General features: G+C 37.7%; 1 protein-coding gene across 2 annotated transcripts in view; it reads right to left on the bottom strand.

The window, feature by feature from the left end:
• The window catches only part of mdga1 (MAM domain containing glycosylphosphatidylinositol anchor 1), a 186,610-nt gene that overhangs the window by 94,619 nt on the left and 70,271 nt on the right, over nt 1-21,720 (bottom strand). For both annotated transcript variants that reach the window (XM_005733341.1, XM_005733342.1), the window contains exon 4: nt 21,070-21,244. In XM_005733341.1, coding sequence (XP_005733398.1) covers nt 21,070-21,244 — 175 coding nt within the window. The remainder of the gene's footprint in view (nt 1-21,069; nt 21,245-21,720) is intronic.

The raw sequence follows: 21,720 nt of genomic DNA, 5'->3' as shown, positions 1-21,720 counted from the left end.
CTGTCGCTCGCCATAATTTGCAGATGATAATGGTTTTAGCCGCTGCGATGCTTTCGACTAAAACAGGCGCAGCTTGATGATATCATCAGCATGCGCTATTGCGATAGAGCGATACAGTCAAAATCTCTATCGCCAACGATAGAGATTTTGACTACATCTATCGCTAGATGTAGCTAGATGTAGCGATAGTACATCGCTACATCTAGCGATGTACTATATATATATATATATATATGAGTATTGCCAAAAGTATTCGTTTGTCTACCTTCATTGGACTGGACTGGACTTGTCCACACACTCTAGAGTAGTGGAAGTATGCTTTACACCACTGCATCTGGTTTGTATTGTGCTTGGTGATGTAAGGTTTGGATGCAGCTGATCAACCATGGAAACCTGTTTCATAAAGCTCTCTGTGCTTGAGCTAATCTGAAGAGCACATGAAGTTTGGAGGTCTTTAGCGACTGATTATGAAGAATATTGATGATATCTGCACACTATGCAACTTAGCGTCCACTGACCTTGCTCTATGATTTTATGTGGCCTACCAATTTTTGTCTGAGTTGCTTTCATTCCCAGTTACTTCCACTTTGTTGTAATACCACCAACAGTTCACAGTAGAATGTTTACTTGTAAGAACATCTCAAGACTGGACTAGTTGTACAGGTGGCAGCCTATCATGGTACCATGTTGGAGATCACTGAGCTCCTGAGAGCCACCAATTCATATACAAATGTTTGCAGAAGCAGTCTGCACACCAAGGTGCTTGATATTATACACATGAGGCCATGGAAGTGATTGGAACACCTGCATTCAATAATTTGGATGGGTGAGTAAATACGTTTCGCAATATAGTGTATATATACCACCCTTAACCACCAGTAGCAAGCTACCAGAGGCCTGGAAGCATGACAGTCCTCTGCAGTATTTTTGCTGTTCCTAGGTCTGCACTCTTCTGAAAAAAGATCACATATGTCACCCACATATTCGTTCAGTTTTGGGGTCATTGTCTCGAGTCTAAATGTGTAAATATTTACACATGTACAGAGAGTAAATATGTTTACTTCTGCAAAAACAGTTTCTATTATGGCTAGCATCACATATAAAGCACTGGGACATGACCACATGGCAATGAACACCTGCACCAGCACAAGCATAAATGTCGACAATGATTAAAAAAAACAACAAAAAAACAAATGTCGACAATGATGCTTTCCACTTCAATGGTTAGGTTTAAGGCTCTACAAAGATTCCTTGCAAATGTCTAAACCATGCCTTAGACTATACAAGATTTTGTAGAAATGCTGGCAAAGTGAGAAAAAAATGTTTTCATACTAGCGATGACTTTCTTTGTCGCGTTAATGTTTTCCTAAATTTTTCTAATCTTGGATCATTTCTCTGTTTCATGGCCTTCTACGTAATCCTTCAGTCTATGCCCTTCTGTCTCCATCCTCATCCTATTTCAATTTTTCTATCTGCCAATACCCAGGCTCTGAGTCTGCCCCAAGGCATGTCCCATACTTTATAACACTGCCTTCATTACCTAGCCCACTGCAGCTGGTCATAAATGGAAAAAAGGGGAGGGTAAAGACAATATGAGAGGAAAAGGGTGGAGAAAAACAAAGAAATAAGTATACAAAAGAAAAGGGTCAAAAACTACTGATTGAGTCAAATGTGAGAAAACAGTGAGGTAAAGAGCAGGGGAATAAGAGTAAAAAGTTGATCATTTAAGCAGGATATAGGGGCATGCTAAAACATGGGTGAAAAAGAAGGGAAATGCAAAGCCATAAAAGTTGGAAGTTATTGGATAGTGGCTGGATGAAAAATGCCACCGCCATAAAATAATATTAAAATGGGCCTGGCCTTATGGCACTGATGAATACAGATGCCAAACTAGATAGGTCTTTGGCTAGTTGGGGTTAGCTAATTTGAACAGCCATCCTACCTGTGAGGGCAGTAAAAATAAATAAAATAAATAAATAAATGAAAGGAATGGAAATGAGACGTTCCCTGTCAGTTACTCAGTTTACACCCCCACATTTCCATCTCTTAGTGCATTCAGATGTCACTAAAAATAGTGGCCAGCAAGAGAGTTAGCCATGTCTGCAAGGATTTATTATTAATATCACTAAAATGAACAACTACATACCAGAGCAGAAATCACTCCACTGCTGCTTTAAGCGAATATAATGTACGATGAGAGTTATACCTTCTTTCACCCTTGCACACTCAAATTACACCTTATTTTACCACCCTTCCCCCTCCACCACCATGTCAATAAATGGCCCAGAGGGGCTGTGAATACTGGCAAACTGATGACGGTTGAGTAAAAAGAGACCCGCTAAAATCTGATCAGCCTTATTGACCGGAAGATATTGAAAAGACAGCTGGAAATCTTAATTACTGCAACATCCTGGTATTACCATGTTATCACATTTGAACTAGATTTACAGATGGCCTTTTTACAGATAAAAATAGAGACATTATACTGCATGATGATGAAAGCCATATGTGCTCATATCTGCTGTTATTGTTTATGAGTGACAAATGCTACTCATACTTTACGTAATAATGTTTATGAACTGCGACCAATATATTTATATACTTGACCAATATGATAAAAAAAACTTTCAATCTGCATTAATTTACTGTTGCAATGATCCTTGAATCCTTATATATTTCCACCTGCCTAAATTTCAGTTATTTTCTTTTATTTCTTTCTTTGATGTACCACAGCACCACAGAAAACCTACAATGAATGGTTATTTTTCCAGAGAAAAATAGCAATTTGTCCTACAAGAGCCTCTAGTGAGGTCAAGATCATTTCAAGCATGCACTGCATTGTACCTCCTTTATAAAGGAGTCAATAAATAAAAGGCAAAAAACAAAAATCACATTTTAGATAAAGCCGCCCAAATCATGGGGACAAGTAGAGTGTTCTTATCTCCTCATGGTCTGTGGGACAGATTATAACTAAACCATACTGCATCTTATGTGTGCACTCACTATGTCCAGGGTTTTTTGCTCATAAATGCTTCATTCTTTTTTCGAAGACTGCATTCAAAATAAATTATTTTGTGTCAAATACAAGAAAAACTGATTTTATAAAGTGAAAGGAAAAACAAAGTAAAACAATAAAGCTCAACATTCGGAATATTGGTATAGTCGTTATTGGTCTAAGCCAGTAGATATACTGCAATACATTTACACATGACTATATTTTCGTCTGATGTATTCTTTTATGCCACTCTGTATCTCCCTGTCTCTCTATCATTGTCTGGCAGTCGGCCTTTCAGATCAGCAAAACACAGTTTCCTTATCTTGTCTCCACCTTGCAAACTGATATAAAAGCTTCACCTTACTCGACTATGTATGAGACAGTGACTTTATTTTTTTTATGGCAGTTTGCCAAACTCCTCCTGGCCATTTATAATGTCTAAAGCTCTGGTGTGATTTTGGCAATGTCCCAATGGTTCTCCTAGTTTTTCAGTCTTATAATAATTTGGCCTTAGCATCATTTTCCCACTCTGCAGGTGTTCTCCACATTGCAATGTGGCTCTGCTCATATAGTGTGTCTTCCTCTTTCCCTTTCATCCCCAAGCCTATATCTTCTAGCCTATATCTTCTATCTCTCATGCTCCATGCGTCACTTTGTTGCTCCTGTCCTTTTTTACCCTCCTTTCAACAATGTACGTTTGTCTTTATCTAAATGTAACGTTTGACAAAACCTTCAACTATGTCTGCTCTTTGAATTAACCGTGATGTAGTAGCTCAGTAGAAAGGGGTGGGAGGCATAGGTGACCCCAAACTGTCATGGAAACCAATGTCACATGTTATCAATGACTCACCACCCTTAACCACCAGGAACCAAGAGTAAGGAAACTGTACAGAGCAGCAGAAAGTACGCAGTGTCTTCAATGGATGGATGCATACACATGCATATAAACTCATTCTATCAAAAACTTGTAATTTTTCAGTCCTTGATATGGACAGGTATATTTGACATAAATCTCCAAGGTATACCAAAAGGAAAAAGAAACATTGTGTGACTGGTCCAAATATGCACTGAGAAAATGACCAGAATAGCAGATCCTAGCATAGTCTGAACAAACCAGAAGCTTCGATAAAAGCATGAATTATAGCTGTACAAGCCTTTTAAGAGGTCAGATATTAATATATTAGCTTCACATGCTGACTATAAGATATGTGTAGCTCAGTTAGAGTTTCTGCCACAGTGGGAACTGAGAATTGCCTTTATGATCAAATATAGCTTGTTGTTGAAATGCATTTGAATCTTTTGGATTTTTCACTGACTTATTACAGTTGCTATATAAACTTTTATTAAGAGAAATCATTAGCACAATCTAACTGATATCTAAAATTAGAATCTGTTAGATTGTGCTGTGTCAAAGAAATATGATACGAGTAGATGGTGCCTGAAATTTGGATAAACGAGGCTCTATTGTGACAGTGTAATTGTAACATGTCATATTAAGCATATGGCTGGGAAGTAATGGCAGGCTCATTGTGGTTTGTGCTCATCACCTCCATCTGCTCATCCATCTGGCTTGACAAATACAGCTGATTTGCAAGTAAACTATGAAACTTCTCGAGTCGCACTAATTGGGGGACCTCTGATCAGACTGTGTTAAAATGACCTAATTAATGCTGTAATATAATGCTTATAAGATTCGCAGTTATGCCTGTGAATACAACGAGCATGCTAAATTCACTACTCCATTGGAAATTGTCCCTCTTTAGCAGTGCGTTATTCAGTGATAACAGTTATTTGGAAAAGAAGTGATTAAATCCAGAATTTGCTAAATGAATTAACTTTGTGCAGATCAAAGAAAGAGTCCCAAAAATGGAATATGTGTCTCCTACGTCACTGATATGTGACAAACACAATGAGCTAAAGAAAAGCAGGGGGAAAAAAAAATCAGCTTTACCTAATTTAGACCTGGGAAGATCTGCCAGATTATTTACATAAATCTGCTCAAACAAAAAAAACATGATTGATTTTTAGAGGAAAAATAAATAATACTGACATAGTGACTCTGCAGAAACCTCTGTGCGCTATGCGTCTCAGCATACGGTGAATCCGCTCTGTGATTTTACATGGCCTACCATTCTGTGGTTACCATATTTTTTGGACCATAAAGTGCACCGGATTATAAGGTGCACTGTCAATGAACTCAGTTGTTCTTCTGTTTGGTCCGTTTACAGCATCCTGCCATGCGATTCCATTTGTCCCTGACCATCAGGAACCATCGCATCAACTTTTATCGAGTGGAAAAAGGTTAGCATTCATCCTCCAGCTTCACTGTGTTTATGTTATGCTAACATAGCTGTGTCGCTAGTGATCACGTAGCACATCATTATATACCAGCTAGTCCAACTTCAGTAATCCTACAAAAGTCACTGGTGTTTAGTTTTCTGTCTTCATTTATGTTGGAAGTGACAGCAGAGCTGTACGTTTTAATTTTTTCATTAATCTCTCAGTCAGAACATGCTACATCATAGGTGGAAACTAGTGAGCTAACTTCCTGCTAACTTCTAACTCTGTTAAATTTAATAAATTCTGGATGTTAAACTTAATTGTTACACCTGGTAAAGCAGCAACGCTGCTCATTTTATTAAAGACAGTTTTTTACTCTCAGTGATGCTGTTTGTTTGAGTTTGGGACCTCAAGTAGAGTTTGGACCCGGATTACTCTGCGAGGCTCCTGACTACGGTAGCTGTAATGCTCCGACAATCCATCAAGCGTTTTTTTGTAATTTTGTCAATCTCATAAGCTGATGCCAATCAGTTTTGTAGGCTATGTGGTGGCTAAAAGTATGATTTTTACAGATCCCCTGAGCAGTTCTTACCATCAAAAATAATCTCTCATATTCCTGTTCTCTCCTGTCTATCTCACACCTTTATCCGTCTCTGAGTGTCACATATTAAGTGTCACAACATTACATATAGCTAACAGACACATCTTGTGACAAATTGCCCAGATGTAATTTGTGTGCTTGGTGATATTTATCAAGTTGACTGAAATGCTGCAATTGAAATTACCTTCCACTTGACAGAAAACCCCCCAAAAATCTTTATCCTCGCTTTATTTATTTAGTGTTAGCTAGATGCTGATTACTGCATCCATAGCTTTACACTTTTATTTATACAATAAACACAAACAGGGATGAGAAGAAATAATGTTGTGTTGAATTTTGACTGTTAAAGAAATAAAAAAATGTACAAATTAGTGTTTTAATATTTTTCTTTTTAGGAACATTTAATGACAAGGAAATTTTATAAAGTTGTATTTGGCATATAGTATTACTGATCAATAAAATTTGAATAAAAACTAAAATGTTGTTGCAAGTTTTGGAAATATTAAATTGGTTACCTTTGCAAAAAACATTTTTATACAGGCTGAGGTTGATATTATAGTATATAACTGATAATTCCCCCTTTTTACATGTTCCTTATTGAACATTTTACATCACAAGCATTTAACTAAATGTTGCTCTCTTGAGAAATGTAAAGTACAGTAAATTCACTTTTTTATGTGGATGTCGCAATCCGTAATGTGACAAAAAATAAATAAATCCCAGTACAAGGACTGATACAAGGAACAAGAAACACTCTCACACAGGATCAACTACTTGAGGTTTTTAAAGTAGAAAGGATTTTTTAAAATCCTGTTCTCTTGGCTGATCAGAAGGAAGACGGGATACATTTAAGTGCTTTTCCCTGTTGGTCTGATCCATATAACTGTGGACACAGAGACGCCATTATCTGCAGTTGTGACTTTCTTGATGTCTCTGTATGCTCCACCATCAAGGTGACACCACCGCACTTGTCAGGAACGCACATGTCAGATTATAGAAGATGCTTTTTGCTTGAAGGCAAAGGTTTTGTTAAAGACTCAATCACACTATCCATGTCTCAAGCCGTATGCCCACACACAGTGTCTGCCAGCAAGGGAAAATAATTAGGCCACGGTGGCTGTCAGAAGCATAGCGATCCATTAGTAACAGATCTTTCATATTACTGTCAGTCTTTACAAAGGTAACTGGAGACTGATGAGAAGGGCAAATGGAAACCACAATTGTCAAAAGAAAGCCTCTTCTGTTACCATTTACAGCAGTAACAGTGCCCACACATGTCAGTACAAGAAATCAATGAAACTAATACCTGTTCAAATGAATCGTTAACTGAATACATTTAACAAATGGCTGGAAGAAGCCTTTTTCTTTTCAGGAGTCATCAGTTTCTACTGGCAGAACATCCACACCTCCTAAAAATTACCAAGAGGGACATGATTAGGGTGCATTTTCTGAGTACTATGCTGAAATGTTATTCATCAACATTGCTTTTCCACACTGCATTGCAGAAAAGGATAGATTCTGACTACAATGTTATGCCATTACTCAGAAATTAAACATCTGTATTTGCTGTCTAGTGAAGTAAACATGGCAGACCTGTGTATTTGAAACAATGAACATCTATTAAGACAGTTTAAAGGAATTAAAATTATAAATTAAAATGATCAAAAGATGCCACATGTGGTAACAACTGAGCAACTTCATTAAAGAAAAAATGTTCTCCCATGTGATTACACGTTATATTTTTTTTAATGACACCAGAAAAACAGAAAGTAAATACAGTTAATATGAATGCATTAAAGAAAGCTTAAATTCACATTCTGCAATTTGAACATAACTAGTAGTGTCATTACATAAAGTATGTGTTCAAACTCAAGCGCTATCCTCCTCACCCCATGCACATATAAATACAGCAATGCTTACCATAATTGACCATAATACTCGCACAATATTTTTATTATAAACACACCCAGGAGAGGTCTGGCTTTGCCTGAGATAACTTCAAGGTCACTGAACTTCTATTAGTGAATTATACCATAGCAAAGTGCTAATTAATTAGGCCTAATGTGAGACAATGGGCGGATTGTCGCCCATTTTCCTTGGAGGAGATACAGTGCTATGCTCTGCTAGTGTCTTGGGTGTGCTATTTCAGGTCAAACTAAATCTTGTTTTTGCCATAGTTAATTTGGAAAGCTTTGTTAAATCGCATAGTATATTTAACAATGACCTAACATGCATTCTTGTTAAACTTACATTTCTGAAGCAAGAAGCATATAGAAATGCTAAAGGGTGTATAGATGCAGGCTTGCCAACATCACTCCTACAGCTTTTTAAATGTCATCCTTTAACTTCCGTATCTATTTTAGAAAATCTTTGGAATTTCGTGATTAGCAAAATACATCATGGATATTTTTGTAATTTTTAAAAAATGTATCCAAAAGAGAACAAAGATTAGAATTAGCTAGAGCTGGTGAAGAAAATAGACTGTAATTGTTATGCAGATACCATCTGAAAGTCATTTGATTGTAAATTATGTGTTTTATGTTATTACCGATTGTTTTAAAATTGTTTTTGAATGTTATCACAGTTTCCCCATTATTGCAGAGACGTTCAAATTTTGACAAAATTATTTTATCATGTTACTCATGTCACATGCCACAATCAAACATATGGCAAATTACCTTTAATTCTGTAACTTATTAAAAAGACAGCATTAGCCTACCTTGAAGAAAGTGCAGGGTTTGTTTTTTTTTCCCATGGTGGTGTTTTGTTCAATCACACACTGTGCATGGGTCCACAGGGGGAGAAAAGGCCAAATAAACATTGAGCTTAATAATTAGCTTTCTAATAAAGCAGATATGAACGAAACCTTGAAGCTGAATGTTGAAAGGGAATGAAAGCTCTCCCCTTTGCTGTTACCAAAAGGACTTTAAATATCACAAAGATGAATTTAATCAAAAATAGGTATTCATGAGGAGCAGGACAATAGCTCCTTCACCTTTTCATACCGCTATGCCTTCATATATCTATGGAACATCTTTGCGTGTTGAGTCAAAAAAAAACCCACAATGCACTATGAGACTAAATTAGATTTGATAGAAAGACTCTTATGACAATAGTATGCAAAACAGGTGCAGGAGGACTGTCGAGCACATACACTGACACACACATTTACCTGTCTGCACATACTGTACAATTCATTTTCTCAGAAAGAATAGATATACAGGATGTCTCTTTTGCTTACAAATAGACTTCAGGACATGTTCAGTATCTGTGTCGAGCTCATTTCTTTGAAAAAACACTGTGGATATGCTGTATGTGACTGGTTGTGAACTCTACCTTAGTATTCCATCATATTAGTTCTGAAATGGGATCCGACAAGGATGTGATGATAATGTGGTAGCAGTGGAGGTGATAATAATAATATTCTGCTTGTTATGAAGATCAAATGGGAATTCGGAGTGAATAGGCTAGTTCCATATGATGTAGGTGTGCTTTACTTCATATGGTGAGTCAAATTATTTAATTTGCATATTTGACTGGAGGTTAAACAGAAGTAATGCGAATCTTTGAAATGCAGAAAGCAGAGAACATGACCAAAATCCACGTCTATTTCTCTGTGTAGTGTATACCGTATAATATAATAAAAAAATAAAAAACATCGCCCTCATCCTTGGACACTACCACTTTTTAATTAATTACATTCTAGGGTCATATTTGCTATATTTTTGTACAGCTATACATGGATTTCTTTTCAGATGGAATTACTAAGGATACATAAGAAAACTGAATGTTACTGACATTTGTTTTACCTGGCGCTAAACTCAAAAGAAAATCTGTATAATAAAAGCCCTTTACAGGACTATGTGTAAAAATACCAACAAGTTTTTAAAAAACATGTTATTTTGCTATTAATCTATGAACCTTAAAACTCAGAACCTCATGTAGTGAGAGACACCATTTGGCTACAGCGTTTGGTTACTGTATATAGCAAGTGCTGGATGACTTCTCTTCATACCGTCGACAACGGGGATCAGAAGTATGTATTTTTTTCACACTATAAATAATTCAGCAGTGATACCCATGTCAAATTTGGACCCTGTCATCTGAATGTCACAGCACAAATCGAGAATCATCAGACCAGGTAATGTTTTGTCAATCTTCTATTGTCTGATTTTGGTGAGGTGATTCGCATGAATTGTAATCTCGGTTTCATGTTTTGACTTGATAGAAGTGGCACATGGTGAGGGCTTCTGCTGCTATAGCCCATCTGCTGAAAGGTTTGATGGTTTTTGATTTCAGATATGTTCTTCTGCACACTTTTGTTGTAATAACTGGTTATCTGAGTTGCTTCTTCTATCTACCTAATTAGCTCAAAGCAGTCTGGCCATTGTCCTTTCTATGGTATATACTGTTCAGGTAAACTGTGTTTTCTTGCCAGTTTTTATATGTTTCTTTGACAAGTAAGCATCCTAAATCCAACATTTGATGTAAGTTTAGTGAATAAAATTACACCATAGTTAAACTGTAGCTTACAGACCGTGACTGGGTCCAGTTTCACCTGAGATAAGTGAAAAACACAACACCATGTGCAATTGATTCCTGTCCCAAAGTCACTGAGTATTTTAATGGAAAGACTCACAGGTGTACTCCCTGTTGTCATTTGTTGCATAAACCCAGAGGAACAACTTTTAAAACAGATGGAGGTAACTAACAAACCTTCACCTCCTTGTAATATTATTGTTCAGTTCGAAAGTGGGTGGAAATATCTTGTTTGGATTTTTGATTTAAAACCAGCTGGAAGCACCACATTTTTGCTAATCCTTTTGTTTAGAATAAGCTTTAGGTGCTGACGGAACGTATTTTATAAATGCAACCTGTTGAGGGGTATCTTATCAAAGTTGCAGATGAGTGCAAACTATTTTGCTTAGATGTCTAACCCCTATTCCTCTGATAATGTCTCATATTTGAGTAGGCGGGGCTCAGTTGATCCCTGACATGACACATCAAATGACTCGATTATGAAAGAAAGTTGACAACCATAGTCATGATATTGCTTATCTCCAACTGGAGTTTTAGGTTTTGTCGGGCCACATAACACAAATACTAGCTATGTTGCACTTGTTTCATAGTACACCTTGATCGACAAGGTTTTTTTTTTTCCAGAAGAAAAGTAACCTTTAACCAAGTGCCAAAATGCTAAGAATACTAAAAACACATGCACTAAAACAGGCTATCTGACAAAGGCAATAAGGGCTGGAGGACACTGTGGAAACAGGTGGTGAACAAAACACAGCTGAACACATAGCACAGGTGAAAACAATCAGGAAAGACTGACAGGAGGGAGTAATTCTAAAATCAGACACAGCTGAAAAATAGCCTTAATAGTGAAATGAGAAACACCCCAACACAATGTGACTGGGACATGAATCCTGAAATAAGACAGGGGCTGAACACACAATTAAGAACCTCAAAGTAGTAAGTGAAGCTACAGTAGATACAAAATGAGGAATTGCAAGCTAATAGTAGAATAGAAACCAAAAAACAAAACCCAAATACTACAAGAACAATAACAACAAAAGAAAAATAGTCCATCACTGGAAACATGAACCAAAACACAGGATTGCACAGTAACGACTTTTCACTAGGAAAATCTAGAACATACACAAAAAACCTTCCAAGAAATCAAAGACTCCGTTACATCACAAGAAAACAAGCATAATAATAAAGAAATCAAAACATGGATCTAAAACTTCAAACAGTTGGATAATAAAACTGAATGTTAAAGTGGACATGAAACACTACATATTTAAAGGCTAATTTACACTATTGAGCCCTGCTGTCAAAAACCGATAGATTTAAGTCTGTCTGTGAAGCTGCATTTAAGAAAAAAGAGCTTAAAGTTAAAGTTTTTAAAACATGTTTAACACCATCTTGTGCCAGTACAGAACGTGACATCACCTTGTTGGTTGGTTTACATTGGTAAATAGCTAATATAAACTAATGTAAACCTAACTAGTGACAGAATTGATAACTCAGTGGAAAACAAAGGGGCTAAATAATGTCAGTTTTTGAGAGTAGGGTTCCAGTGTAAATTAGCCTTCATACATATAGTGTTTTATGTTCCCTTTAAGTATATTTACTTCTAATCAAATACAGTCAGACCATGGCATGGCATATTATCAGACCCCAACACAACCTAAAGTTGTTTTTTTATATACATTTTATTGCAGAGCCAAGTGAACAAGGGAAAAGTCAACTTTAATGAAAGGTGTTTGTTAATTTCAGATAAGTCTATCTGTCAACCAAAGGTGCACACAGAGTTTCTTTTTTGCTCTTTCATGATTTTGTAGCCGGTGGTGAAACGTTTAGACTTTATCATATTTGCAGAAAGAAAATATTTTCTATAAGCCAGTCTCAGGCTTGCATCACATTAGTGTGAGAGCTTGAGAATGCAAGACACTAAAAGCAATTAAAAAATCATTAGTATGCTAATTTAGACATGAAGTAGCCATGTTCAAATGCTCTCACATGACCATAAATGAGTGTGTCTGAAAGGTGCTACACATTATTTACCCTTGACACTGGGGAATGCTGGCAGTTCACGATACCTACACACTTGATAATCTCACTTATATTAGAAAATTATAATGAGCTTATAAAATACAAAATAACATACTAAGCATATTGTATTACACCTGAACTCTAGGCAGTTTGCTAGATGGTTTAATCTAAAGAGCTGTCTTGATATATTTTTGGCACATAAGCCCAATGGGAACTAGACCCCTAACCCTGCAGTGTTAGCACCAAATTAAACTCATTGAGCTACTGCACAGAAGCACTATATATCACTTAAGTGGAACATTTTTACTTTTAAGAATGTAGCCTTTGGTACTCACTGTCCCAGATATTTGACAGCAATGTGAATCACAGTGTGAATGTTGAGTTCAATTCTTTAACTGGGGATGACGTTTTAACCTGGCTATCGATCACTTAAAAATAAACTTGTGAGGCGAGGTAAAGCTTGCAATGTCAGGTCTAAGGCTAGGATTTGTGTATGCCAGAATGTACGGTATCCACCAAACTAACTATGAGTAAACACAACACGGAGATCCACATCTTCTTTCTCATACATTTCATACATACAAGGGGCAAAAATAACTAAATAAATAAATAATAATAATAATAATAATAAAGATCTTGTGATCTCTTTTAAATTAGTGATGTGGCAACAGACACTATTATATAACATTTCAAACACTTTAATCTATATAACATAGCTGATTTCAGAATTTTTATATATATATATAAAGGTATTATAAGGTGTCATCCCTAATCCATACATATTGCTGGAAGAAAACATGGATCATAACACGCAAAATGCAGTAGATACACACAGATAAAGGAACATGTCATGGGTTAGGGTTAGGTTACAGAAAGAAGATAAAAACAGACTCCTTAAATATCAATGATCTTTACCTCACAGATCAAAATGATGCATCCTTAACGTTTCATCATAATACCTATTTTCTAGCTAATCAGACCAAAACTGTGAAGCCAGATTTCAACTTCAGCCACAGACAAAATAATCCCTGAAGACCCCATCTAATGTTGGACTGAAAATGTTAATGTAGAGCCAGCAGCAATTTTAGATTTATTAAATAACATAAGAGCGATCCAAGTAATACCCACTAATGGGAGACATTCTCTCTAAAAAAAAAGCAGCATCCCACTGCACAGATTCTAGTGTGCAGCAGAGGTTTTGTTTTTATAATAAGCTGTTTTATAATAAGCTGTTTATTAGAAATGGGTAGCTGTCAGTATTGGCTGCAAAAATATAGACATAAACAAGTAACTCCAAAACAACATAATTTTGACTTTTGACCCAGACCAAAGTTCACATAATACCAATGGGCTGAATTTGGCGCTGTGTTTCATTGTGGAATATACAGTACATAGTATATTTACTACCAGTGCAAACTGATCACAGATTGTTCAGTGACGAACATTATCAATAAATACTTTTTAAATTACTTTTCTCAGGATACATTTTCATCAAGACCATGCAAAGTTTTTGGATTAAAACAAACTGACTTGGTCACCTTTAAAGTACTTCCTCTAACTATCACATCAAATTCAGCCTTAGAAAATCAGAGTGAAAGTAAAAAACATAATTTTAAAAAGCTATAAACTATATATCAAAATACGGCCCTTCAATAACAGTGGGAAAAAATTTACCACTCCTTCATAGAAAGAGAATGGATAAGAAAAGCAGAGTGTATGAAACTAACAAAAAACAAGTACGAGATGGATTTCCCGCAGAGGCTAGGCTGCCCTGATGTAGAAAACACAAACAGGCAAGGGAAATCACAAAAATGCACAATCAGAAATATATATTGCAAGTGTAAGAGGATATATTCAGTTATTGTGAAGATCTAAGAGGGGGGAGACACTGTATAGCCCTTTCTGTAACTTTATTTAACTTTTTGTTTTTCCCAAGAAGTCCCACTCACTATATCTTGAGAAAGTGAATTCTATGGTATATACCATCACTACAGAAAAAGCAACCAAGAGTAATAACAAGCTGTGGGAGGAGTACAGAGTGGCACAGAGACACGGGAAAAGTAAGAAAGGGAGGAACACATGGAGAGAGATATGAAAGAGATGATGAGCAAAGGAAGAAAGTTTGTGTGAGCTTACTACACTGTGTGACTCAGACAGTGGTGTGGTGGGCCCATGATTCACCCTGTGGCTTCAACTTTAATCTGACTGAAAGGTCAAAGTTTCCTTTAAACTGCCTGTTTCTGCTTCACTCTGTCTCTCTGTGTAGACCACAGTTCAGTTATTGACTGGTAAAAGTGTGTGCATGCAACCAGTATTAAAAAGTACTATACCTGTATGCTTTCCCTTACTTCACCAGCAGGGCTCCTGCCAATTTCTATTTCTTCAGCCCAAACCTCATCACCCTGAACCATAGAGCAAACATTGTGATAGAAGAATTTCAACAGGGATCAACTGACCACCTAGCCTACTACTTATGTGTGACAATATGTGTGTGTGTGTGTGTGTGTGTGTGTGTGGGGGGGGTATCATTGTGAAAAATACAGATTCAGAAGTTCATCTATTCATCTCTTGACACGCACAACTATTGGCAACTATTAGTGATAACTGCCAAAGTTGTTAAAGGACTCATGCGGATTTAGAAACTCATGGTTTCACACTCCATTGACTTACACAGTAACTGCTGAGTCTGCCACAGGATTTGTCATTTTCTCTGGAAAGTATTCTGAAGAGGAGGTTTAATGTTGATCACTTGGATTTAGTTGTAACATTCTGCTTAAATTCAAAATGAACACAACATATAGATACCATGCAGGTAAAAGTAGTAGTACAGTAATGCACCATGTTGGATGGACGCAGAGAAGCTTTGTTAGGTTAAATCAAGACTGGCAGACATTAATTTATATTTAAGCCAGCGATGTTAATTCGATTCCCTGAATTCCACCTTTATACTAGCTTTCTACTGTCTAAGAGTAGGAAACCATCCATAATAGTTCATGTAGTATTGAAAAATTGAAATATTTAAATCCATAAAGAGGAATGACTTACAGAGCAGTATCACAGCCTGTACACAAACTCTACTGGAGCTCACAATATAAATGGTTGGTTTTCTCTGTTTGTGTTCAACGTGACAGATGTTCAAGCTGAGTATGTTATGTAAAATTACAATTTAAGTTGAAATAAAGTTTGTATTCTTTTGTATTATAGGTATTTTATTATGGTATTAATATGAGATGAGTTGAGGGTAGCTGGGCAAAGAGATAGATGCCTGGTAGAAATGTATTTTTGCCACTTCTGAAGTACAGTAACTTCCACTTACCTCAGTAGCATGCGATATATTAAAATAGAATTAATGGAGATGGTGTGTGATTGGACATCAATAAGGGATTAACAGTAGCAAGAGAAACAACAAAGAGAAGCAATATTCCCCTGCCAATGGATCAGTATCATGATCCTCATCCCTGCTGTAACCACATTGCCATCCACATAAACGTCATCAGCATAATTACGGACATCACTATATGATCATCATGATTAACTCAACACTTGCTGTTTTCCACTTACCTTGGCGTATCCTAAAGAGAGAAATAGGTCCACGTATCCTTTGATCTGATCTAAACAAAAATACTTTTCACAGATTCTATCTACATATCACCAGTTGGGTTTCTGAACCAAGTCCATCCCATCAGTAGAGGCTACGCAAAGTTAAACCCCGCCTGCTCACTGCCCCACTGTCTCGGTGGTTAGGGTGCCAGATCAATGGTGTGCAGTTTGATTTGAGTGACCCAGTTGTGGTGGAGGTCTGAGAAGGAAAGGAGGTTGTTTGCGCTAATGGCTAATTGGTGGATGGTGTGTTGCTGTGTGGAGAGTATTAGAATAACTAAGTGGCAGTTAATTAATGTAAAGATTGCAAAGATTAATGTGCCCCCCTTGTGGAAGTGGGAACGAGAAGACTGGCAGCAGAAAGGAATAGCCCATGCTTCACATGTATTTGACAAAGGAAAAAACTATATAAGGGATCAATTAACACAACTGCAAAGAGATTATGATAGAAAAAAGCCTTTTATTTTAACTAGAATATTGTATATGTGCGGTCACTCCATAAGTTTCCATTTACTTTCTGGCCACTTTATTATTGTTCATCTCACTCTCACACTATACCTGCAAGTGCGTACATGTTCCTGCATGCATCAGTGCACGTTTATTTATGTAAATTTAAAAAAATGTGCATGTGCTGCCTATAAATAAGTAACAAGCAAGGGGTTGTGTTTGCATGTGTGAGCACTTCTTGCATGCCTCCATGAAACTAACGTTAAATCTACATTTGAGTAAATGACCTACAACCAGAGACTGCTGTGTTTGGTTTAGCCTCACAGCTGAGTGGAGAAAGACACCAGCAGATTTACTGCATATGTACACATCCACCCATGCACGCATGCAGATGTGTGCTTGCACGCACACACACACGTACATACACATACATTGTTCCATCATTCACTGGTGCAGTTTATGGAGGAAGGCAGTAAGTGTGCAGGAAGCAGGAGGAAGAAAAAACAAGGAGGGTAAGAACATGAAAGATGGGGGAAGAAGAGGAGAAAGAGGAAGATGTGACAAATAAAAGGTAAGAGTGAATATGAAGAGCAGTGTTTGGTCACTCCATTTTAAAAACATCTTAAAGCTGTTTCAAAACAGCTGAGACACGGAGGATAAGATCAGTTTTATGACTGAGAGATGGAGAGGGGGACAGCTAAATCTCTTGTTTGCACCCTGTACAGGTAACAACCTGTTCTACCCTCTAGTCCAGTGGTCCCCAACCCCCGGGCCTCGGACCGGTACCGGTCCGCGAGTTGTTTGGTACCGGGCCGCGAGAGTTGACGCTCAGGTCTGAAATATATGGTTTTCAGGGTTTTTATCGATTTTCAGCGTTATTTTGTTATTGTTTTTACGTGTGTTATGAATAAATCATTTTTTTTCGGTACCGGTACTAGTTTTATTTTGTTGTATTTATCCGTGACACCTTAAAGGCTGGTCCGTGAAAATATTGTCGGGCATAAACCAGTCCGTGGCGCAAAAAAGGTTGGGGACCGCTTCTCTAGTCCAATAACCGGTCTCTTGGAGCCATCCAAATTGAAAAGCACAAGTGCATCTAATGCACATGGCTCTCTACTCTCATTTCCCTTCACAAATTCCATTCCTCCTTTTTAATGCCTTCATTTGTCTTTTGGCTTCTCTTTCCATCTGTCTCATTCTTTTCCATCTTTTTGTTATTCTTCGTCCTTCCTTTCTTCCCCATTATTTCAGCGGAAATTTGGCCACCATAATAATAGAATCTATTTGACTGCAATCACTCACCACTACCTCAGCTTTCCACTGTTCATTTTTACCAAGAAAGGTCAAGTACTCTTTAGGTAACTATGATCTGACCTGCAAACCCAATAGGCAGGATCCAGGTCAGTGTTCTCACACTGTGTGCACTCTTTCTTTCTCAGACACTGCAAAGGCAGTGGTAAACAAGATAAGAAGTGTCACTGTGTTTCCTTTTTCTACAGTTTCGTTCTTCCTGCTGGGACTACAAATCTAAAACCCTTCTGGTTCTTATGCATCATTTCTTTAGAAAAAAACCCAGACATTAAAACCCCAGAATAAGAGACATTTGCAATGTCTCTTATTCATTTTTTGACATGACCTATTTGAACCTGTCTCTTGTGTTTACCACCAGCTGCAATCTTGTAAGCGGTTTAGAGCTACAAAATCCAAATTTTGGCAACACTAAGTATTGCTGATTCTGGCAAAGTAAGCAGCAGTCATAGTGATAACTAAAATTCATTTAAGATTATGTGTTTGATTTCTTTTTCTTTTAATAGCTATGATCATAGCAATCCCTCTGCACTATATTGGCACTATAGTTAATTATCTATTATAAAAACATTTTTAGTGGGTGCCAGTTCATTTAGTTACTCAAGAGACACTTTTACATTAGATAGAAAAACTTATCTGCCTGAAATATCAGCCCAGTCTTGTATCCGAAGTGCATAAGGGGTCACTGAATACATTGGTATATATAAAACTAATGTGAATCATACACTGTGCCAAGCTGCAGTAACTTTTAGTATCTGTTCTAAGAAGAATATGATCTACTTCCAAGTTCTGATGGAAAATGGCTCAGCTTCATACGAACCAACCACACTGTGTCATTTAATTTGCTAGCCATGCATGCATTTATATACATAAAATATACTTTTGGGGGGGGGGTTCTTCCTCTTTCCAACTGACCTCCATGCAGGACCTTTAAGGATTTTTCATATCACGCAAACAGTAAACCTAGATGGTTGCTGTTCCTTGTTTCGTCCCTGCTTGTCCCTCTTCCTTCCTTCCTTCCTCTTTCGAACCCCCTTTCTCTCTCTCCCATCCATCTTCACCTCGACTTTCATATATCTCTCTTCCTTTTTTCCCCCCAGTAGCCTGGGCTAATTGTTACATCGTTCTAGCACTAAAGTTGCCCTGTGTAGGAAGCTTGGCTGATTGCCGCTGGGTCTAACGCAGCATGGGGGAAGGGGAATTGAACAAGCATTGGCCGTCAGAGCTGGTTAGCTTCACAGAGCTCCTGTCACAACTACACTCACAATGCAACCTGTTTACTACCCAAGCCCCCTGCAATTACCAGCTCCCCAGCAGGGGCCAAGCTAGTGCCTGGGGAGAACTAACACTATCAGCTGAAAGGGGGACTGAACAAGGAGGGAGGAGGGAGAGCCCCATTAAGAGGCTGAGCCAGGGTTGTGGGTAAGCGACAAATTCTACAGGGACAAGCATGGTGCGAATATGTATGTGTGTGTGTCTGTAGATGTGTGTATTTGTGTGAGTGCACAGGTGAAATAATTTGGGAATTTGCACTGAAGGAGGTAGACATAATGCCCTGCAAACCAAGAAGGAAAAAAAAAGAGCTGAACTAAGCAAAAGAAAGGCAGGTAATGGATGCGTTACATTATAGGGTCTTCTCTTAAGATCAGCCTCTTTCTATTAGTCTATAAACCCACCATCAAAATGATTAAATCAATGAAGAAAGACACTATTTATGCAGTAAGAAGCCATAACAAATGGATAAGGATTTTAAGATGCCAGGAAAGAATAAAAGTGGATAACAGTATTGATGTGTTGAGTATGTAGTTGCATTTCAATCAACCTGTCACCATGACCTGACCCTTGACTCACTGGGACAGTGGGGCAGTGAAACAGGCAGCAGCACGGGACCCCTACAACACAATGCTGCATCTAAACAGTCAAAGTTGGGCAATGGGAGGGGGGGGGTTAGAAAACAAAATTTATAAATATTTCTGAAATCATCAATAATATTCTCTTCTGAGTATTAGTAAGTAAATGATATCAACATTTTTTGTGAGGTAATGTTGCAGTGCTGTTAACCTTAACATTTAAGGAGGCACAACAAAGTGTTTCCAGAAGCTGATACTAACTTTGGCTGCATGAGATAATATTTCAAAAGCATTTTTTTTTCATAAAAATAGATGATGGAACATGGACCGAAGTCACATTTAAGTGGCCTTGGATCATGTTATTGTGCTCTTATCTCAACAAACATGTTGAGATAAGTGAATTTTATCAATTACTGTGGATGCACAAATAGCACGCAGTCCTGGCGTTACATGGCCTTTCACAGTTGTTTTCTTTCTCCAGTTCCAGCATACATTTATTTTTATTTGACTGCAACAGATCTTAAAAATGTTGTACAGTGTTTCAGGTTAAACCACTTCAACATTGGAGTGTCACTCTCAAAAATGTCTGTTACCTGCTTAAGCCTTGAAGCAGAACTGAAGTAGACTTTGAGGCAGAATTTTGCACCTTTGCCTAGTACCTTTTTTCAAGATACAGTCTAATAAGTCCCATTGTAAAACTGAAGTCTGCAAGGACAGGTCAAAGAAGGTCAAAAAAGGAGAGGTCATCTCTGAATGATAAGCTGGTTGGCATTTGTGGCTGGCATTGGCAAGTTAGAGGATATTTAAAAAATATCAAGAAACTTTAAGGGCATCTTAGACTAAGCAGCCAATAATGTGATTTTGTAGATGTTACTTTTCCTCTCTTACCCTGTTTGAGTTCATGACATTTGTTAGTTGAGAAACATTGTGTTAGGGAGCCCGTACTGCCTGGACTAACTGTTATTAAACTCTTGATATGTGCCACAGACTTCACATTTCCCCAAGAGTATCTGACAAAAAACGCCTTTTCCCCTTCCTACCTTATTTACCTTTATTGGTGGAGTAAACTGTCCACTGTTGTCCCAATGTGTCCTCTATAACCCAAGCCTATGGCTAATATCTCAATGAAATAATGTGTTGCGCATTCTTATCAATAGTATCCCAATGCTACAGGTCTGTTTGATCTATCACCCCTCCCCCTAATCCGACTTCATCCACCCACCTATAATTCATCAGATACTCTTGGAAGCCATTCCCACCTGAAATCTCATCATCCATCCAATCAGTCTTTCATCTTTCCTCTTGCAATCTTTCCATCTCTCCCCATCTTGATCTTTTCTAACGGTGGGAATAGCTGTAGTGAAAGTCAGCTGTGGTCTTGAAGTGGAAGGAGCATTTTTTTTTTCTTTTTCTCCCTGCCCACTTACACTGCACATCTACACGGATGGACTTGATGGCAGCCACCCCCACCCCGTTGTCAGCCTTGCAGTAGTAGCGACCTCCCTGCACCCTCTGGATGCCCTCAATGCGTAGTGTCTCATTGTAGATGGATGTTTCCTGGAACTTGTCTGACGCACTGCCTGCTGTCTTCGTCCACCGTACCTGAAGAGAGTGGGGGAAGGGTGGAGATGTTAAGAAGACGAAAGTGCTGTCGAAGGCAGTGAGTTATGTTAAAGGACAGAATCAGTCAAGTGTAACAGAAAGATGTTGAGAAGGCAACAGAGCAAAGTTCTTCAAAAATGCACTTCTTTAAAAACATGAAAAACTAAAATATAAACAAAAAAGCAGAAAAAGTCTCTGCTTTCTTATAAAGCAGAGACTTTTTCTTATAAAAACACCAATAAAATAATATCACGCAGTGGTGACACTAACAAACACTGGCAAAGCACAACAAGATAGTGTTCTTATCTGTTGATAGACAATTTGTAATGTTCACTAAATGCTAGCAACCCACTGAAGTAATAGTGCATTGCAAGTTTTAAGTGTGTACGACCCTCAGAAGGAAAAAAGACTGCATCACTGTCAGTAAATGAACTTAATGTAAATATCTGCAATTAAGTTATTCAAGGTTGGGGGGG

Source organism: Pundamilia nyererei, unplaced genomic scaffold, assembly GCF_000239375.1.
Source record: "Pundamilia nyererei isolate P.nyererei 1_Seehausen unplaced genomic scaffold, PunNye1.0 scaffold00051, whole genome shotgun sequence".
Lineage (NCBI taxonomy): Eukaryota > Metazoa > Chordata > Actinopteri > Cichliformes > Cichlidae > Pundamilia > Pundamilia nyererei.
The sequence above is the reverse complement of the archived record's forward strand: the minus strand, read 5'-3'. Positions and strand labels throughout refer to the sequence as shown.